The following is a 15,252-nucleotide window of genomic DNA, read 5'->3' on the forward strand; positions in this document are numbered from 1 at the left end:
CAAGGATCATCCAGTTCCAACCCCCCTGCCATGGGCAGGGACACCTCACACTACAGCAGGTTGCTCACAGCCACATCCAGCCTGGCCTTAAAAACCTCCAGGGATGAGGCTTCCACCACCTCCCTGGGCAACCTGTTCCAGTGTCTCACCACCCTCACGGTGAAAAAATTCTTCCTAACATCCAAACTTCAGCTGCTATATAGAATTTCCTTGTGTAGCTTCAGCTTCTCTATTGAACCTCTTTCCCAGGCAGTGTGACATTGATTCACGTGCAGCAGTGTGCATGCAAACACGCTGCTCAGGTCGTACACGAGGCACTGGCATCTCCTTGCAATGGACACCCTGGAACAATTAATTTGTGTTTCTATCAGCTTTCCTTATTTGCTACCTTGCAGCTCACCAGTGTTAACTGCACCTGGTAAATACCTTTCTCTATGTACAATACAGAGATAATGGATAGACGAGCTCCACTGAATCATCAGTAGTTGGTCGACAGCCCTGGGCTTAAGCAACTCTAACATGAGGCTCCTCTTCTGTCTCCTGCCCCAGGCTGGTATATGTTACTGAAGGCTCCAGCTGGCCAGTGGCTGGCAGGTCTACAACAGGTCCTGAAGGGTTTCGAAACTGCTTGTACACTCGAGGATCCTGGGCTACGTAGGTGGATGTGGAGGAGTAGAGCACCAGCCCAACAAGGATAGTGAAGAATGACAGCAAGTAAAGTCCTGAAAACTGAGCAGAAAGAAGAGTAGAATTAGACACACAGCACTAGTCATCCTCAGCTCGTGAAGACCCACAGACAGGGGTAGGCACAGACGTTTGTTCGGACATGCCTTGCACACACAAATGCTCTGTCACTACGATCTCCAATTTTTTATGGATTTTATGATTTCCTCCCATTAACTCCCTTATCTTCCATAGCCAACAGCTAACTGGTGCCTTCCAATGGCCTAGGCATAATAAGTGTTGATCAGGTGGGACTTGGGAAAGCTGAGGTCTGGTCAGAGATCCAAAGCTGCTTCTGAGTGGAAGTTTCTCCAGCTCCAGTGCAGGGTACTATCACCTGCAGTTGTCTGACAGGTAGCAAACCAATCTGAAGTTAATTACTGCTAAACCACATGGCTGTGAAGTAAAACATGCTGTTGGGAACACAAAAAAATATCATCAAATAAACTTTTCAGTACACATTTAAAACATATACACTAAAATCCACATCCACTTTAATAAAGGCACTTCAAAAGCCCACCTGCAGCTTCTCTGGCTTGTAAACAGAAAACAGATGCTAGAAGATTTAATATGCATTTGGACAGGATGAACTTCAGCTGTGAAACATGCTCTGGGTTGACCTCAAGAGGTTTGAAAGTACACATGGAGGGCAGTGAACTGAAAGCTCAAGCACATACATTCTGGCACACGGCTCTGCTAGATCGAAGGCCAGCCTGAATTCTCTGACATACCCAGGCTCGGTGTGCCTGGACTAAGCATCCAACAGAAACAACTTTTTTTGGCAATATGTCAGCCCTTGCAGATAAAGAAAAAAGCTTTAAGCCCATATGTCTCATCTCCCAGTCCTAGACTACCAGCTAGTTCTTCTTGCATGCAGGCTGGGGACATACACAGCACTATTCAGTGTGACTCTCAACAGCTCCTGCGTGCTGCAGCTGTCAGGGGTCTGTGCTGAAACACCAACAACTAGCTGCAACCTGTTAGTAGCTGCTTCATGAGGTCCTTCACTGTGTGTAGTGGTTTGCAAACTAAAACCATAACCCCATGTTACACAAAGGTGTCTGCAAGTCTCTTTTTAAATCCTACCTGATTACCATGCTTTGATGGATGCCAAATCCGTTTCCTTTGGCTCACTTTAACGTGGCACAAAATGGATAGCCTGGACCAATGTCATCTAAGGAGCAGCTTCTTAGCAGTTCTGCTTTTGGTATCTAAAGAGATAATCCTTATGGGGAAAGCAAATGGTACTGAAGCTAATTTGTAACAATGTTAATCTGTTGTCATTTAAAAGGTCCTACAGAACCTGGGGAAGCATTTGGCCTTTTTACAAAACCCAGAAAACTCTGAAAGTTTTGAGGGCTTTCACTCAGCCTTGGTGCTGGGTGGGTTTCCCCCAGCCAGTGTGCATGTTTCAGAGGGAAAGCACTGTAATGGGGAAGCTGGAAATGTGTCAGAAGGGTTATGGGGTAGAAAGAATTCTGCTTTTCATCAGCTGTTAATTGCCTTCTTCCAGGAATGTCACCAGCTCTTCACATGCCACCTGGCAAGAGGATTGGATGCAGTCACCCAGCTGTCCCATCGCCCACACAGACAGGGAGCTGTGTGTGCTAAAGGGTTCTCCTGTGTGACCCAGATCTGAAAGGACTGTTAGGCTTACATCTCCCCCATGTGGCAACCAAACCCAACTCAGTCATTTCAAAGCATTTCCCAATTGATATTTTTCCTTATTTTCAGTTCAGTTTTGCTCTCAGCACTTTCAACACACACACACACCCCTCCCCTTTCTCTTTGCATGAGAATTTGGGTACCACTTGGCAGCAGTGGATCTGACTAAGCTGAAGCAAAACTCAGGAGCCAAATGCATCTAGTTTTCCAAGCCAAAAACTAGTTCCCTAGTTTCCCACTGTCCCTCCTTCCCACCTTGTGCCTGAATTTCTCACCCTGGACAGCCAGCTGGCTTGCTCCACTGTATAACCAGAGTGCCAGACAGATTTGTGACTGTCTTGTGTCCTGCTGTGAGGAATCTGTGGGGCTTCCAGCAGCTAAACGTGCCCTTTTTCTTGCTATAGGAGCTGCTCAGCCAAACCCAATTTACTTTAATTTTAGTTCATGGCTCCAGCTCTACCATATCCTTCTTCTCCTGGTCACACCTCTCATTTCTCTCTCAGAGGCTTCCTGCCAGTGGACTCTTTCATTTAATAATATTCTCCCCATGACACTGTGGTCCCTAGTGGCAGCTCTCCAGCTTGGGAGAAAGAGTTTGGATGAAGCTGGGGGAAATCTAAACAAAGGCCTGTGAATCATTTGTCTTTGGTATCTATGCACAGCTAGTGCAAAGAGACCTGGATTCTGACAGCTCTATAGCAATTCTCTCTTTACCTTCCTTAGAAACAAGCTAAGGTTCAGGATGAATTGTTTCCTGCAGCAGCTCTTTGCAGCATTGAAGCAGAAGAGTTCTTAGGAAGGTTAATATAAGTATATACACTAGAGGTACATGAGAAATCTCTGTTGTCAATATAGGTACATGAGAAATCTCTTTCTGTTGGCAATACTCTGTCAGCTTGTCCCAAAGCCCCTTGGAATCAAAGGGTATTTTCCCTGTATTCAAATGGCAGTGAATCCAGCACTGCAATGGGAGGATGAAGACTTAGTTAGCATACACAAAATGAGTTGTTCTCTCTGCTGTGTTCCTCAGTCTCCAGCTGAAATTTTTGTCTTTAATTGAAGATAGGGTTTCCAGGCACACCTTACTGAAACATCTACATAGAGGGGTTGGAATTTTTACTTTTTTTCTTTTAATCTTGACCTGCAAACCTCACCTGCTGATATTGACTATTAACAGTCAGGAAAAGAGACACATTCAGAAGCAGCAGAAAGAGCTGTGCCTAAGAAATGAGGTGAGAGATGATAATTTTTCATTGCTACCCTCTGCACACCTGCAGTACCAAAGTGCAGGCTCTCAAGAAGTGTCTAATTTTTCTCTCTGGCTAAAAAGCTACTTGAGAATGATATTGTGCTTAGTTTTTCTGACTTCTCTCTCACTTCCTCCAGAAACATATTTCCTCTAAGAAAAGATACTTTAAATGTATCTATATTTGTGTGCCTCTCCAAACCCCACTTCCCTCTATGCCCAAGGAGGTGGTTTGAGGCCCCTTCCCTGGACATGTTCAAGGCAAAGCTCAATGAGACCCTGGGCAACCTGATGGGGATGTCCCTGCTGACTGTGGGGAGGTTGGACTGGATGACCTTTGGAAGTCCCTTCTGGCCTGGACCATTATATGATTCTGAGATTCTTAACAAGAGAACCCAAAGCTGTTCAAAGAGTAGAGAAAGAGTCAGAAATGGTTTGGCTCAGATTAGCTAATGGGTGTTTCACACCCTAGAGTAAGCAACCAAAAAACCTACTCCTGCTTCTTGATCATTAAATAATTTTACTACAGATTTTGTATCTACACATATAGGTACACAGATAGATAAGCTTGATTATCATGTACTTCCCGGAGGGACCAGATGACTTTGTGATTAAATCAATGAACTGACATTCTTGAGTCCTGGGACTGATTTTCAGCCTTTGAATTTCTTCTGTGAATCCAAATGATTTTAGATGACCCTCAATTTCTTCTCCATTTAAAAGAGACAGCAACACTTGGCTACTGAATAAAGATGAGTTTACAGGAGAAAAGAAAAAAGGGAAATAAGAATATAATCATCTGAGGAGAAGGCAGAGATCATTTTTGTAGAGAAAAAACTCAGTGTCTCACAATAACATTTCATGTTTCATCACTGACATGAAAAAACTTACTGAGTAGTCAAATCCAAAAGTGAAATCAGCTCTACAGATCTCACCATGGCTGTTCTGCACAAATATCTGGGTGTCTATAAATGCTTTCCAAACCCAAACTATACAATAGGGAACACATAATGACATTTATTAACATAAAAAAAATAGGAAAAGATATATATATATATAAAGTCTTCTCTAGACATTGCTGAGTACCTCTGGTGAGAACAGCTTACACTAAACTCATTTTCAGTGCATCAAAAGGCCCTTTTAGGTGCCTGTCAATTTGAAGATAAACACAGAAAGCTAAACTCAGACTGTAACAAGATAACGTGTGTAACAAGATGTGCTCAGTCTATCAAAGCCTGCCCTGATCCTGAGTGAGTGGATTTCTGGTGTTTATCTAAGAGCCATTCCTTAGGGACCCAGTACTGGAATGCATGAGTCCAGTCAGGCTCAGCAAGAGAGCTCATGGCACCTGATGGCTCAGCTGCAGGAGCAGGGGTCTTGCTCCTTGTTCCACTATGTGCTGCTGTAGAACCTCCCTAGAAAACCCTTGCAGCAGAGTGAGGTCTAGCTGACCACAGAATATATACAGTGAAATCAGTCTGCATTTCTGTTAGCCACACACAAATATTGCATTTAAAAAAAAAAAAAAAAAACCAAACAACCCAGAACCAAGGATATCACACAGATACTGCATGAAAAAACCCAACCCAGAACCCAGAGATATCACACAGATATTGCATTAAAAAAAAAAAAACAACCCAGAACCCAAAGACATCACACAGATATTGCAGGAAAAAACCCAATCCAGAACCCAAAGATATCACACGGATATTGCATTAAAAAAAAAACAACCCAGAACCCAAAGATATCACACAGATATTGCAGGAAAAAACCCAATCCAGAACCCAAAGATATCGCACGGATATTGCATGAAAAAAACCAATCCAGAACCCAAAGATATCACACAGATATTGCATAAAAAACCCCAACCCAGAACCCAAAGATATCACACAGATATTGCAGGAAAAAACCCAATCCAGAACCCAAAGATATCGCACGGATATTGCATGAAAAAAACCAACCCAGAACCAAAGATATCACACAGATATTGCATAAAAAAACCCAACCCAGAACCCAAAGATATCTGCAGTGTTTGGGATTTTTTAATAAAAATAAAACAATTTACAACACTACTAAGTACAATTATGGATGAAGTTTGGAAAAAACATTTGAAATTTAGTTTCTCTGCTGCATTTTGAGAGGAAATCAATTGTCAGAAGGTTGTGACCATAAAGGCATCTGAAAAAATTAAGAAATTTAAGAATCCAGAATGAACTGGATTAAAACTTCCAATATTTGCTCCCTACTAGTTTTTATCCTCTACTGCTGATTATCTCTCCATGCAAAAATCTGTCTTTCATATATCCTTAAACCATTAAGATATTAACATATCTACTAGTTCCACTTGAAGAGTCTGGAGAACAAGTCCTAGGAGCAGCTTAGAGAACTGGGGTTGTTTAGTCTGGATAAAGAAGGCTCAGGGGAGACCTTCTCACTCTCTACAACTCTGAAAGGAGGCTGGAACAAGGGGGGTGTAGGTTTCTTCTCCTTAGTAGTAAGCAATAGGATGAGAGGAAATAGCCTCAAGTTGGACCAGGGGAGGTTTAGGTTGGATGTTGGGAGAAACTTCATCACTAAAAGGATTTTCAGACACTGGCACAGGCTCCCTGGGGAGGTGGTTGAGTCCCCATCCCTGGAGGTACTTAAAAGAGGCAGAGATGTGGGGCTGAAGGACATAGTTTGGCACCAGGCTTGTTAGAGTTAGAGCATGGTCAGACTTGATGATCTTAAAGGTCTTTTCCAACTGAAATGATTCCACAGTACTATCATTCTATTTCCACCTCAGGTTCTTACACTTTACAGTAATCCACTTGAAAAAAGCAGGTGCAAAAGAAAGTCCTTGATGGGGGACAAACAGTGCATTTGATTTCATCATCTTGAATAGTGATAAGAGTAACAAAAATAGAAAAGAAAGAAAGGAAGGAAGGAATTCGGAAGGAAGGAAGGAATTCGGAGGGAAGGAATTCGGAAGGAAGGAATTCGGAGGGAAGGAAGGAATTCGGAAGGAATTCGGAAGGAAGGAAGGAATTCAGAAGGAAGGAATTCGGAAGGAAGGAATTTGGAAGGAAGGAAGGAATTCGGAAGGAAGGAATTCGGAAGGAAGGAATTCGGAGGGAAGGAAGGAATTCGGAAGGAATTCGGAAGGAAGGAAGGAATTCAGAAGGAAGGAATTCGGAAGGAAGGAATTCGGAAGGAAGGAATTCAGAAGGAAGGAATTCGGAGGGAAGGAAGGAATTCAGAAGGAATTCAGAAGGAAGGAATTCGAAGGGAAGGAAGGAATTCGGAAGGAATTCGGAAGGAATTCGGAAGGAATTCGGAAGGAAGGAATTTGGAGGGAAGGAAGGAAGGAATAAGGAAGGAAGGAATAAGGAAGGAAGGGAGGGAGGAAGGGAGGGAGGGAGGAAGGGAGGGAGGAAGGGAGGAAGGAAGGAAGGAATAAGGAAGGAAGGAATTCGGAAGGAAGGAAGGAATTCGGAAGGAATTCGGAAGTAATTCGGAAGGAAGGAAGGAAGGGAAAGAAAGAGAAAGAAAGAAAGAAAGAAAGAAAGAAAGAAAGAAAGAAAGAAAGAAAGAAAGAAAGAAAGAAAGAAAGAAAGAAAGAAAGAAAGGAAGAAAGGAAGAAAGGAAGAAAGGAAGAAAGGAAGAAAGGAAGAAAGGAAGAAAGGAAGAAAGGAAGAAAGGAAGAAAGGAAGAAAGGAAGAAAGGAAGAAAGGAAGAAAGGAAGAAAGAAAGAAAGAAAGAAAGAAAGAAAGAAAGAAAGAAAGAAAGAAAGAAAGAAAGAAAGAAAGAAAGAAAGAAAGAAAGAAAGAAAGAAAGAAAGAAAAAGAGAAAAAAAGAAAGAGAAAGAAAGAAAGAACAGCAGTTCAGAAGGCAGTAAATTCATGCCTGAGTCTGGAGAGAGTTATTCCTCAGTACACACATCATGACTTTAGAAGGGAAAAGCAGGAAGGGCAGGCACAGAAAAATCACTGATATCACAGCTAGGAAACCCTACACTGCCTGCCTGCTGCAGAGGGAATTCACAGCCAACTCATTCTGTCACAGATGTTCACATCAGCATTGACACCAGGGCAAAACAAGATCCAAAGTGACAAAAGGAGACAGATGTGAGTCTGCAGAAAAGCATACACAGACAAAGAAACTCAATGATTTGCTAATTTTGGTGGTTTGATTTTTTTTTTTCTTCTTCCACTCAGATATCATCATAATGACTGTGACCATTATTGCAATGGTTATGAAAATGCAAATTCTCTTTCACTTGGGCCATTGAACTGGAAATAGTCTGCAGGAGCAGGATATTGGAGCTGTGGTGCTCCAGTTCCATTTGTATTTCCCAACACCTCAATCTCTTGGTAGGTAATAGGAAGTCCAGCTCCTAGCCTATGGCAGCCTGGCTGTGCTCTTTAAATCTTTAAAAGGAATTTTTTATTTTCATAGGACTAACTGAAAATTTAGAATTGCCACGTTTTGAATATTCAAGTGATGAAGAAAATGAAATGAAGTAACTACCTGTCCCCATTCCTAGTCAGAAATTTTCCACAGCTGACAAACCTGAATGAAGAAGTCAGCTCTATTAATTCAAATTCAAACCTCAGAGGGAAGCAATCTCCTCTGAATTGTGCTGATGAAGAGGGACGCAAGCACAGGCAGCAGGTGGAATTCAGTCAGCTCTGTATTTCTGTCAACAGCCTCCATGCCCTCCAGACAGCCAGCCCCCAGCACCATCTTATTGCAGCCAGTGGGTCTGTGCAAGCCTGCTGAACCTGTCTGTTTTCCAAACTAATTCAGTTTGTGGCATGCACTGCACAGCCCATCAAAGCTAAGGCCAGCAGGGTCCCTGCACCAACGTCTGTCTTTCCCCTCTGGGTAATTTCACACACCAGTACCTGAGCAGGCTAAGCAAGGGGACTTAAACCCCAATTCCTCTCATTATCTTTTATGCAGCAGACAGATATTTCCACTCACTTTGATGAATTGATTGAGAGACTGAGCTTTTTTTCCACACTGCTTTCTATTCTCACCTCCAATACAGCAAATGAAGTGCACTGCCACCAAGCTCAGGAATTGTGCTGTGGGAGGCACACACTCTCCAGGCAGCAGCAGTACTGGGAAGGGAGAGGGCTGAGAGAGCTATGAATTCACACAGTGCTTTCACTTGCATAGCTCAGTGCTACAGACACATCACTTTATTAATAGGAACAGGAGCCAGCATCCTAGTCATAGCTCACAGTGCTCTCTGGAGACTCCCTTGGCTCAGCTCCATGAGGATCTGGCCAAATATGCCTTAGGTTGGGGCTGTGACTCATTCAGACTATTGCTGGCTATTTTTGTCCCAGCCTGCGAGGAAGATGCCCAGTTGGGATTCAGGGTCTGCCCTGCTTTTTATCAGGTGAATGATCTGCTGGTTCAGCCTCAGTGACTGCTGACTACCTTCAGGGGTGACAGATAAAGACACAGCCTTTGTGGAATCACTGATCCCAGCTGGCAGAACAGTTCCTAGAATGCACAGACATCTTCCCAAACAAACTGCAAAACTAAGCTGTAGGCAGATGATGACACATCTTTGACATCAACAGAAACTGGGGCAGCCACCACTAGCAAAACACAGCATTTTGTAAAACCCTAGTGGCACCAAACACCAGAAGGGCTGCTGTGAGCTTTCCAGACTGCATTCAAACAGTTAAATCTTGTCCACATTAACCTTTATATGTCCTACCAGATCTCCCAGATCTTTCATCTAGGGATCCCTAGTTGGTCCCAAACCACCAAGACATGGTTCAGCATCCCTACTCAGCTGTCCAGCTGCAGAAGCTTGAATGCCTGAGCCCAAGTGCTGGTTCTCTTGCTGAGAAGGGTACCAAAGGGTTCTGGACAGCTTCAGCAATGATGATAATTTCTAGGCAGTGAGTCCAGCAGGATTCCATTGTCATCACACTTTAATGACTTCCAGCAATTTCCAAGGTAAACTCTGAAGATGGAGTTCTAGGGCATGACTCAAGGTTTTGTCTTGCCCTCTGAACTCAGCAAAGTGAAATTTGTAGCTAGCTCTCCCACATCTTTTTTCCTTTCCTGTCCCTTGGCAGTCACATAAGATTTTCACTGAATGAAAGAGGCTTGAGCTGCAGGGTGTGTCTCCACACATCATTGTTGCTCATGCCAGCCAGAACCCAAAGCAAGAAGCATCTGGCTTGCTTCAATGACAGTGAAAACCCGACACCAGCCTCACTGCCATTTGGTGAAAGCAAAGATGCCAAAGGAAATTTTGCCCCTGCCATTTCATGAATGAGAGACAGGTCCCAGGCCTCAATTCCTGCTGCCTGCTTCCATCCTCAGTGTGCTCTAACTCACATGAAATGCTGCCTGTTAACTATCACAGTCTCACAGTGTATCAGAGGTTGGAAGGGACCTCCAGAGATCATCAGGTCCAACCCCCCTGCCAGAGCAGCATCACTTAGGGTAGTCTGCACAGGAATGCATCCAGGTGGGGTTTGAAAGTCTCCAGAGAAGGAGACTCCACAACCCCCCTGGGCAGCCTGTTCCAGGGCTCCAACACCCTCACTGCAAAGAAGTTTCTCCTCATGCTGAGCTGAAATTTTCTATGTTCTAGTTTGAACCCATTGTTCCTTGTCTTATCACTGTGAACCACCCAAAAGAGCCTGGCCCCCTCCACTTGACACCCACCCCTCAGATATTGATAGACATTGATCAGATCCCCTCTCAGTCTTCTCTTCTCAAGACTAAACAGCCCCAGGGATCTCAGGCTCATATTGAATCACAGATGTGGCACAGAAACTGGGATGTGAAGTAATCCTATGAGATGTTTTCTGTGTTTCCCAGCTGATTCTCAGAGATCCTGACCTAGTGCTTTCATGTTTGACTGTAAGTAATCCACAGTGGTCCATGGCTTCTGTCATACAGCAGCATCCTCCTTCTCAGTGCCTGCATGGTATTTACTGCTGGGCACAGTTTAATTGGTGAGTGGGAAAGTCCCAACCTCTGAGGTTATCTACAGAAAAGAAGAACAAGAAGGGAGCTACCAGAAAACTGTCACCCACAAATTCTGTTAAAATTTTTGGTTTTCCTGGAATTCATGGGTGGAATAAAACGAACTTAAGAGAGAAATCCGATAGCATTTTGAAGAAAAAAATCTCTGAGGCTGATGGAGGCAGACGTAAAGCAAATACTGGTTTTGCACACATCTGCTTGATTTCATGCTTCTCAAGTGGTATCATCAGAAAAACATCATAATAGGCTATCCTTTCTAAACACATGCCTGTTAGAGCAAAATATTTGTGTGAAATAGCTTATCTTCCTTTCTTGGGTGCCAAGAGAGATGGGAATGGTGCCTTCTCTTCTGTTTCCCTTTGTTGCCTCTGCCCTTGGTTTTGCAGGGAAAAAAAAAGAGCCTGTGCTCAGTACCCCTGCAGTACCAGCAGTCTGTCTAATTAAAAAGTGCAAGGTAGAATGACTCCTGCAATCTGTTCTCATCTTATCCACACAGGAAAGAGACTTTCATGTGAAGTTAAACCACATTACACTGCTCTAAGTTCCTATGAGTATCCTCACTGTGGGATAAGGGGGCTTCACTTGTGGTTACTTTCTACCAATCCCTTGGCAAGACAGTGGTAAAGCAATTATCCTTCTAAATGTTCTTAATATTAAAAGGAGGAGCACAACAGAAATGTTTATACAAATAGGCCAGATTTTCCCTCCTCACTTTTAGCTGTCAGTATTCCTTGCTGGTTTGCTCTATCAGCTGCCATTTGCCATGTGTCTTTCTGGCTTTGTGTGACATATTTAACAGAACAGCTCCTGCCTGCTGAACTTGATTCTCTGCTACTGTAGATGAGCCTAACTGAGCTCAGACTGTTCAAAACCAAGGTTACAATAATTGATTCATCTTGGAGCCTTTGTTGATATTTTTCTGCTGAATCTAATACTATGTTCCAGCAGGAATGCTCTCCCAGATTGGCATTCTTTTGTCTCAGGCATACAAGCAGGCAGCACTCCTACCCTGAGAAACAAGGACTAGGCAGCTGCAGTTGCTGTGAGGACTATGTGAGCTGTTTGAAGGCAGTGTCACACAGCTGTTTGACACCAGGGTTCTCCACTGACTGGCACATTTCACTGCAGGCAACACGAGGCCAAACTGCAGGAGCTCCAAGAGCTCTCAACTGAGTTACCTCACAAGATGGGGACGTGAGGGAATGATAATGGAGAAGAGGTCCTAAGTGATCACATATTCCAGGTCACATATTCCATCTAGCAAATACACACTGCACCCCTGCAAGCAACATTATTTTGTCCCTCCCCCCTAATCTATTTGAAGTCTGTTCAGGAACCTCCCTGCTGTAGCAGCCAAAAACTCCCCCTGATTTCTGTTCTATGTTTATGCATTCTCAGTTCCTACCCAAATGTTTTTATACCTTTAGCTCAAATAATTCTCCTCCCATCTCTCTGAGTTTAAAGATTAATTTATATATGTACCAGGCTCTCCCAGTCCGTCAGAAATCAAAGCTATGCTACACAACTAACATTTGTATAGGATTTGCATATTCAGTACATTATTTGCAGACACACACTCACTCTGTCAAGGGAGAAGGGGGAGAGGGAGAGAAGGAGAAGGAGAAGGAGAAGGAGAAGGAGAAGGAGAAGGAGAAGGAGAAGGAGAAGGAGAAGGAGAAGGAGAAGGAGAAGGAGAAGGAGAAGGAGAAGGAGAAGGAGAAGGAGAAGGAGAAGGAGAAGGAGAAGAAGAAGGAGAAGGAGAAGGAGAAGGAGAAGGAGAAGGAGAAGAGGAAGAAGAAGAGAAGAAGGAGAAGAGAAGAAGGAGAAAAGAAGGAGAAGAGAAGAAGGAGAAGAGAAGAAGGAGAAGAGAAGAAGGAGAAGAGGAGAAGGAGAAGAGGAGAAGGAGAAGAGGAGAAGGAGAAAAGAAGGAGGAGAAGGAGAAGGGAAGAAGGAGAAGAGAAGAAGGAGAAGAGAAGGAGAAGGAGAAGAGAAAAGAGAAAAAAAGAAAAGAGAAAAAAGAGAAGAGGCAAGGCCCTGTTTGGTCTTTGTAAGCTCTGTAGCTACAGCTAGCAAAGTGCTGTGCTGAGATGCTAAGTTGTCCTGTCCTATGGCATTAGCAGTTCTCCATTAATACTAGAAATACCTAGGCTAACCCATCTGGAAACAGCTTTGTCACCACCGTGCTCAAATTCCTCCCATCTGTCGCCTCAGACATTGCCTCACACTCTGTCCTGCACAGCCTTTCTCAATGTCAGCCAGCTCTGGTTCCCTGATTACTTTAATCCTTCTTCCTGCTGAGGGTGCCAAAGCTATTACTACAGTCACTACACAAGATCAGTCTTCAGGCTAACTCTTACAGACCTCCATCAGTGAGCTCCTTCTAGCAAGCTGTTTTCCTCTCTCAGCACATTGCCTTTTCCTTTATCCTCGTTAACCAGTTTCTTACCTAGCTTCCAATCTTTACAGTGCTAATCCTGTTTCTCAGCTTAATTGATAATTTTCTACACTGTACTGTGCAAAAGCCCTACAGATTAGATCTACTATCTGACTTTTGTCCACAAAAAAAAAATCTGTTAAATTATCACAGACATCAGACTTAGACTGGAAGGTTTACCTTTTCCGAACCAGGCTGCATTTTATCCATTTTCCCATTTATCTTCATGTCCCTAATTATACCTCCCTGGTGTCTACTTCTGATTTTAGTTTATTGTCTTCATATTTAACTCTTGTCCTTAATATGACCAAAAAAAAAAATTTTTCCCAATTTCATTTTGGTGTCAAACGGAAGTTTCTTCCATTTTGGCCTCTGTTGCCTTTGCTTGCTGAAACTATTTCTTCTCTTCATACACAAGAATAACTTTTTGCTGTTTGCTTCATTGCCAAGCTTGATTTATCTTTTACAGCAATTAGACTTTACTCCTTTTATTTTCCACCTGCACAGTGTCAGTTTTCTTTTGTGATTATTCTTTGTTCTGTTTCCTTGTTTATTTCTAACAACCTCCTCCTTTTTTTTTTTTTTCTTTAAGGATGGTTTATTCTGTTAAATCTGGAACTCTTCTCTACAAGTTCTCCTCTTGTACTTATGATATAAAATCCAGATTACTTCAAGTCAAAGCTATTTCAAATCTCCCAGACCAGTTATGGGTGTTTTAAAGAGCAGATACTCTTTGCTTTCTAAACACAGGCAGGTGATGGGGATAACTCCAGAAGTTCCCTCCAGCTGTTTAACAGCAGTGATGGCAAATATCTATCTCACATCATGGGCTTGAAAGGCTCCAGTTTAGTGGGAGGGGAGTTCAGACAAAAAGAATATGCTTTTTGAAGACTTTTTAGTGGTTCCTAAAATACTGTTTAGACTGAAAGTGTGCAGAAGTGATGTCCTCTGACTGATGCTACGTCTGCCTGTTGGACATTTCCTTCATTTTGGTAGGAAATAGAGAGAAATTAGGATGCTTTATCCCTGGATTCAGCATTCTGCAAGGTGTTGAAAATTCAGGTCCCATGACAACGATTTGAATTGCCTTCAAGGAGTCAGGGACTATATTCCTGATCATTCCTCCATGCTCAACTCATTCTCCAATGACAATTCTTTGTTCAAGACACTTAAGAAAGAATATTTTACACTAACTGAAAGCAATGCTAATAACATGAGCACTGCTAATAACAATTACTGCTCATAGCAGTGTCCACAGAGAGAAATGCCAGTGCTGGAAACTTCAAACCCTGTGGTTCCTCTTCATTTTCTCTAAATAATTAGAGGCATCTCATAGGTTCTACCCTAGCATTTAAAACCTCTGTTCATGATTTAGTTTGCAAAATAACAACTTCTCACTGCAAGGTGGGTAAGCAATTTCCCAGTGCCTTGTGGGTCAGAGCACTTACTTGGTTCATTGCAAGCAAGTCTGAGCAGTGATTTAAGTAGATTACACAGGCAGATACTGCTGTCTCTTGTCTTTCTCTGGGGACTGTCTGTGGGCAGGTTGATTTTACGCATCTGTTTACTCCAGTTAACACTAACAATCTGGTTTTCATGTTATCTGTTCTTTCAACTAGCCAATACCCACCAGGCAATTTACTATCCCATATGACCAAAGGCAGAACTCAGCAACATAGCAGTGTTGTTGGTTTGGTTTGGCTTGGCTTGGTTTTTTTTCCTCTGACTGGTTGGTTGGATTGTCAGTACAAACTACTTCTTGCTCCATCCAGTCTGCAATTCCTTTTATTTAGTGATTACATGAGTTCCAACTGGCCTCACACATCCTCTGATGCAAATGAAAATTCACTTGCATACCTTCCTTATGCATGTATTTAAAAAGAGTATAAATGTGTCAAATCAAAAAGCTCTTTTGTGGAACTGCAAACCAATCTTCCAGCTTTTTAACACTTAAGCTATGCAAGAAGATGTGGCACTGAGAGGTAGAAAGATATGAGTCACAAGTGACACACATAAAAAGGGTGGAGAAATGGAGGAAGAAAAGAAATATGACCATCTAATCATTGCTACAAAAAAAAAAACAAAAAAAACCAAACCCTCTCAAAAATATACTACAAGTGGACAACCAGATGTGGAGTAGCAAGGCACAGAACTGCTGTCAGTAAACCTTGTTAACCAG

At 42.8% G+C, this 15,252-nt stretch overlaps 1 protein-coding gene across 1 annotated transcript in view; it reads right to left on the minus strand.

The window, feature by feature from the left end:
- Positions 1 to 504: 504 nt before the first annotated feature.
- Positions 505 to 15,252, minus strand: part of SLC35F1 (solute carrier family 35 member F1) — a 201,632-nt gene continuing 186,884 nt past the window's right edge. The window contains exon 8 of the mRNA XM_054393126.1: positions 505 to 729. Within this exon, the coding sequence (XP_054249101.1) occupies positions 505 to 729 (225 nt within the window). The remainder of the gene's footprint in view (positions 730 to 15,252) is intronic.

Source organism: Indicator indicator, chromosome 27, assembly GCF_027791375.1.
Source record: "Indicator indicator isolate 239-I01 chromosome 27, UM_Iind_1.1, whole genome shotgun sequence".
Taxonomy (NCBI): domain Eukaryota; kingdom Metazoa; phylum Chordata; class Aves; order Piciformes; family Indicatoridae; genus Indicator; species Indicator indicator.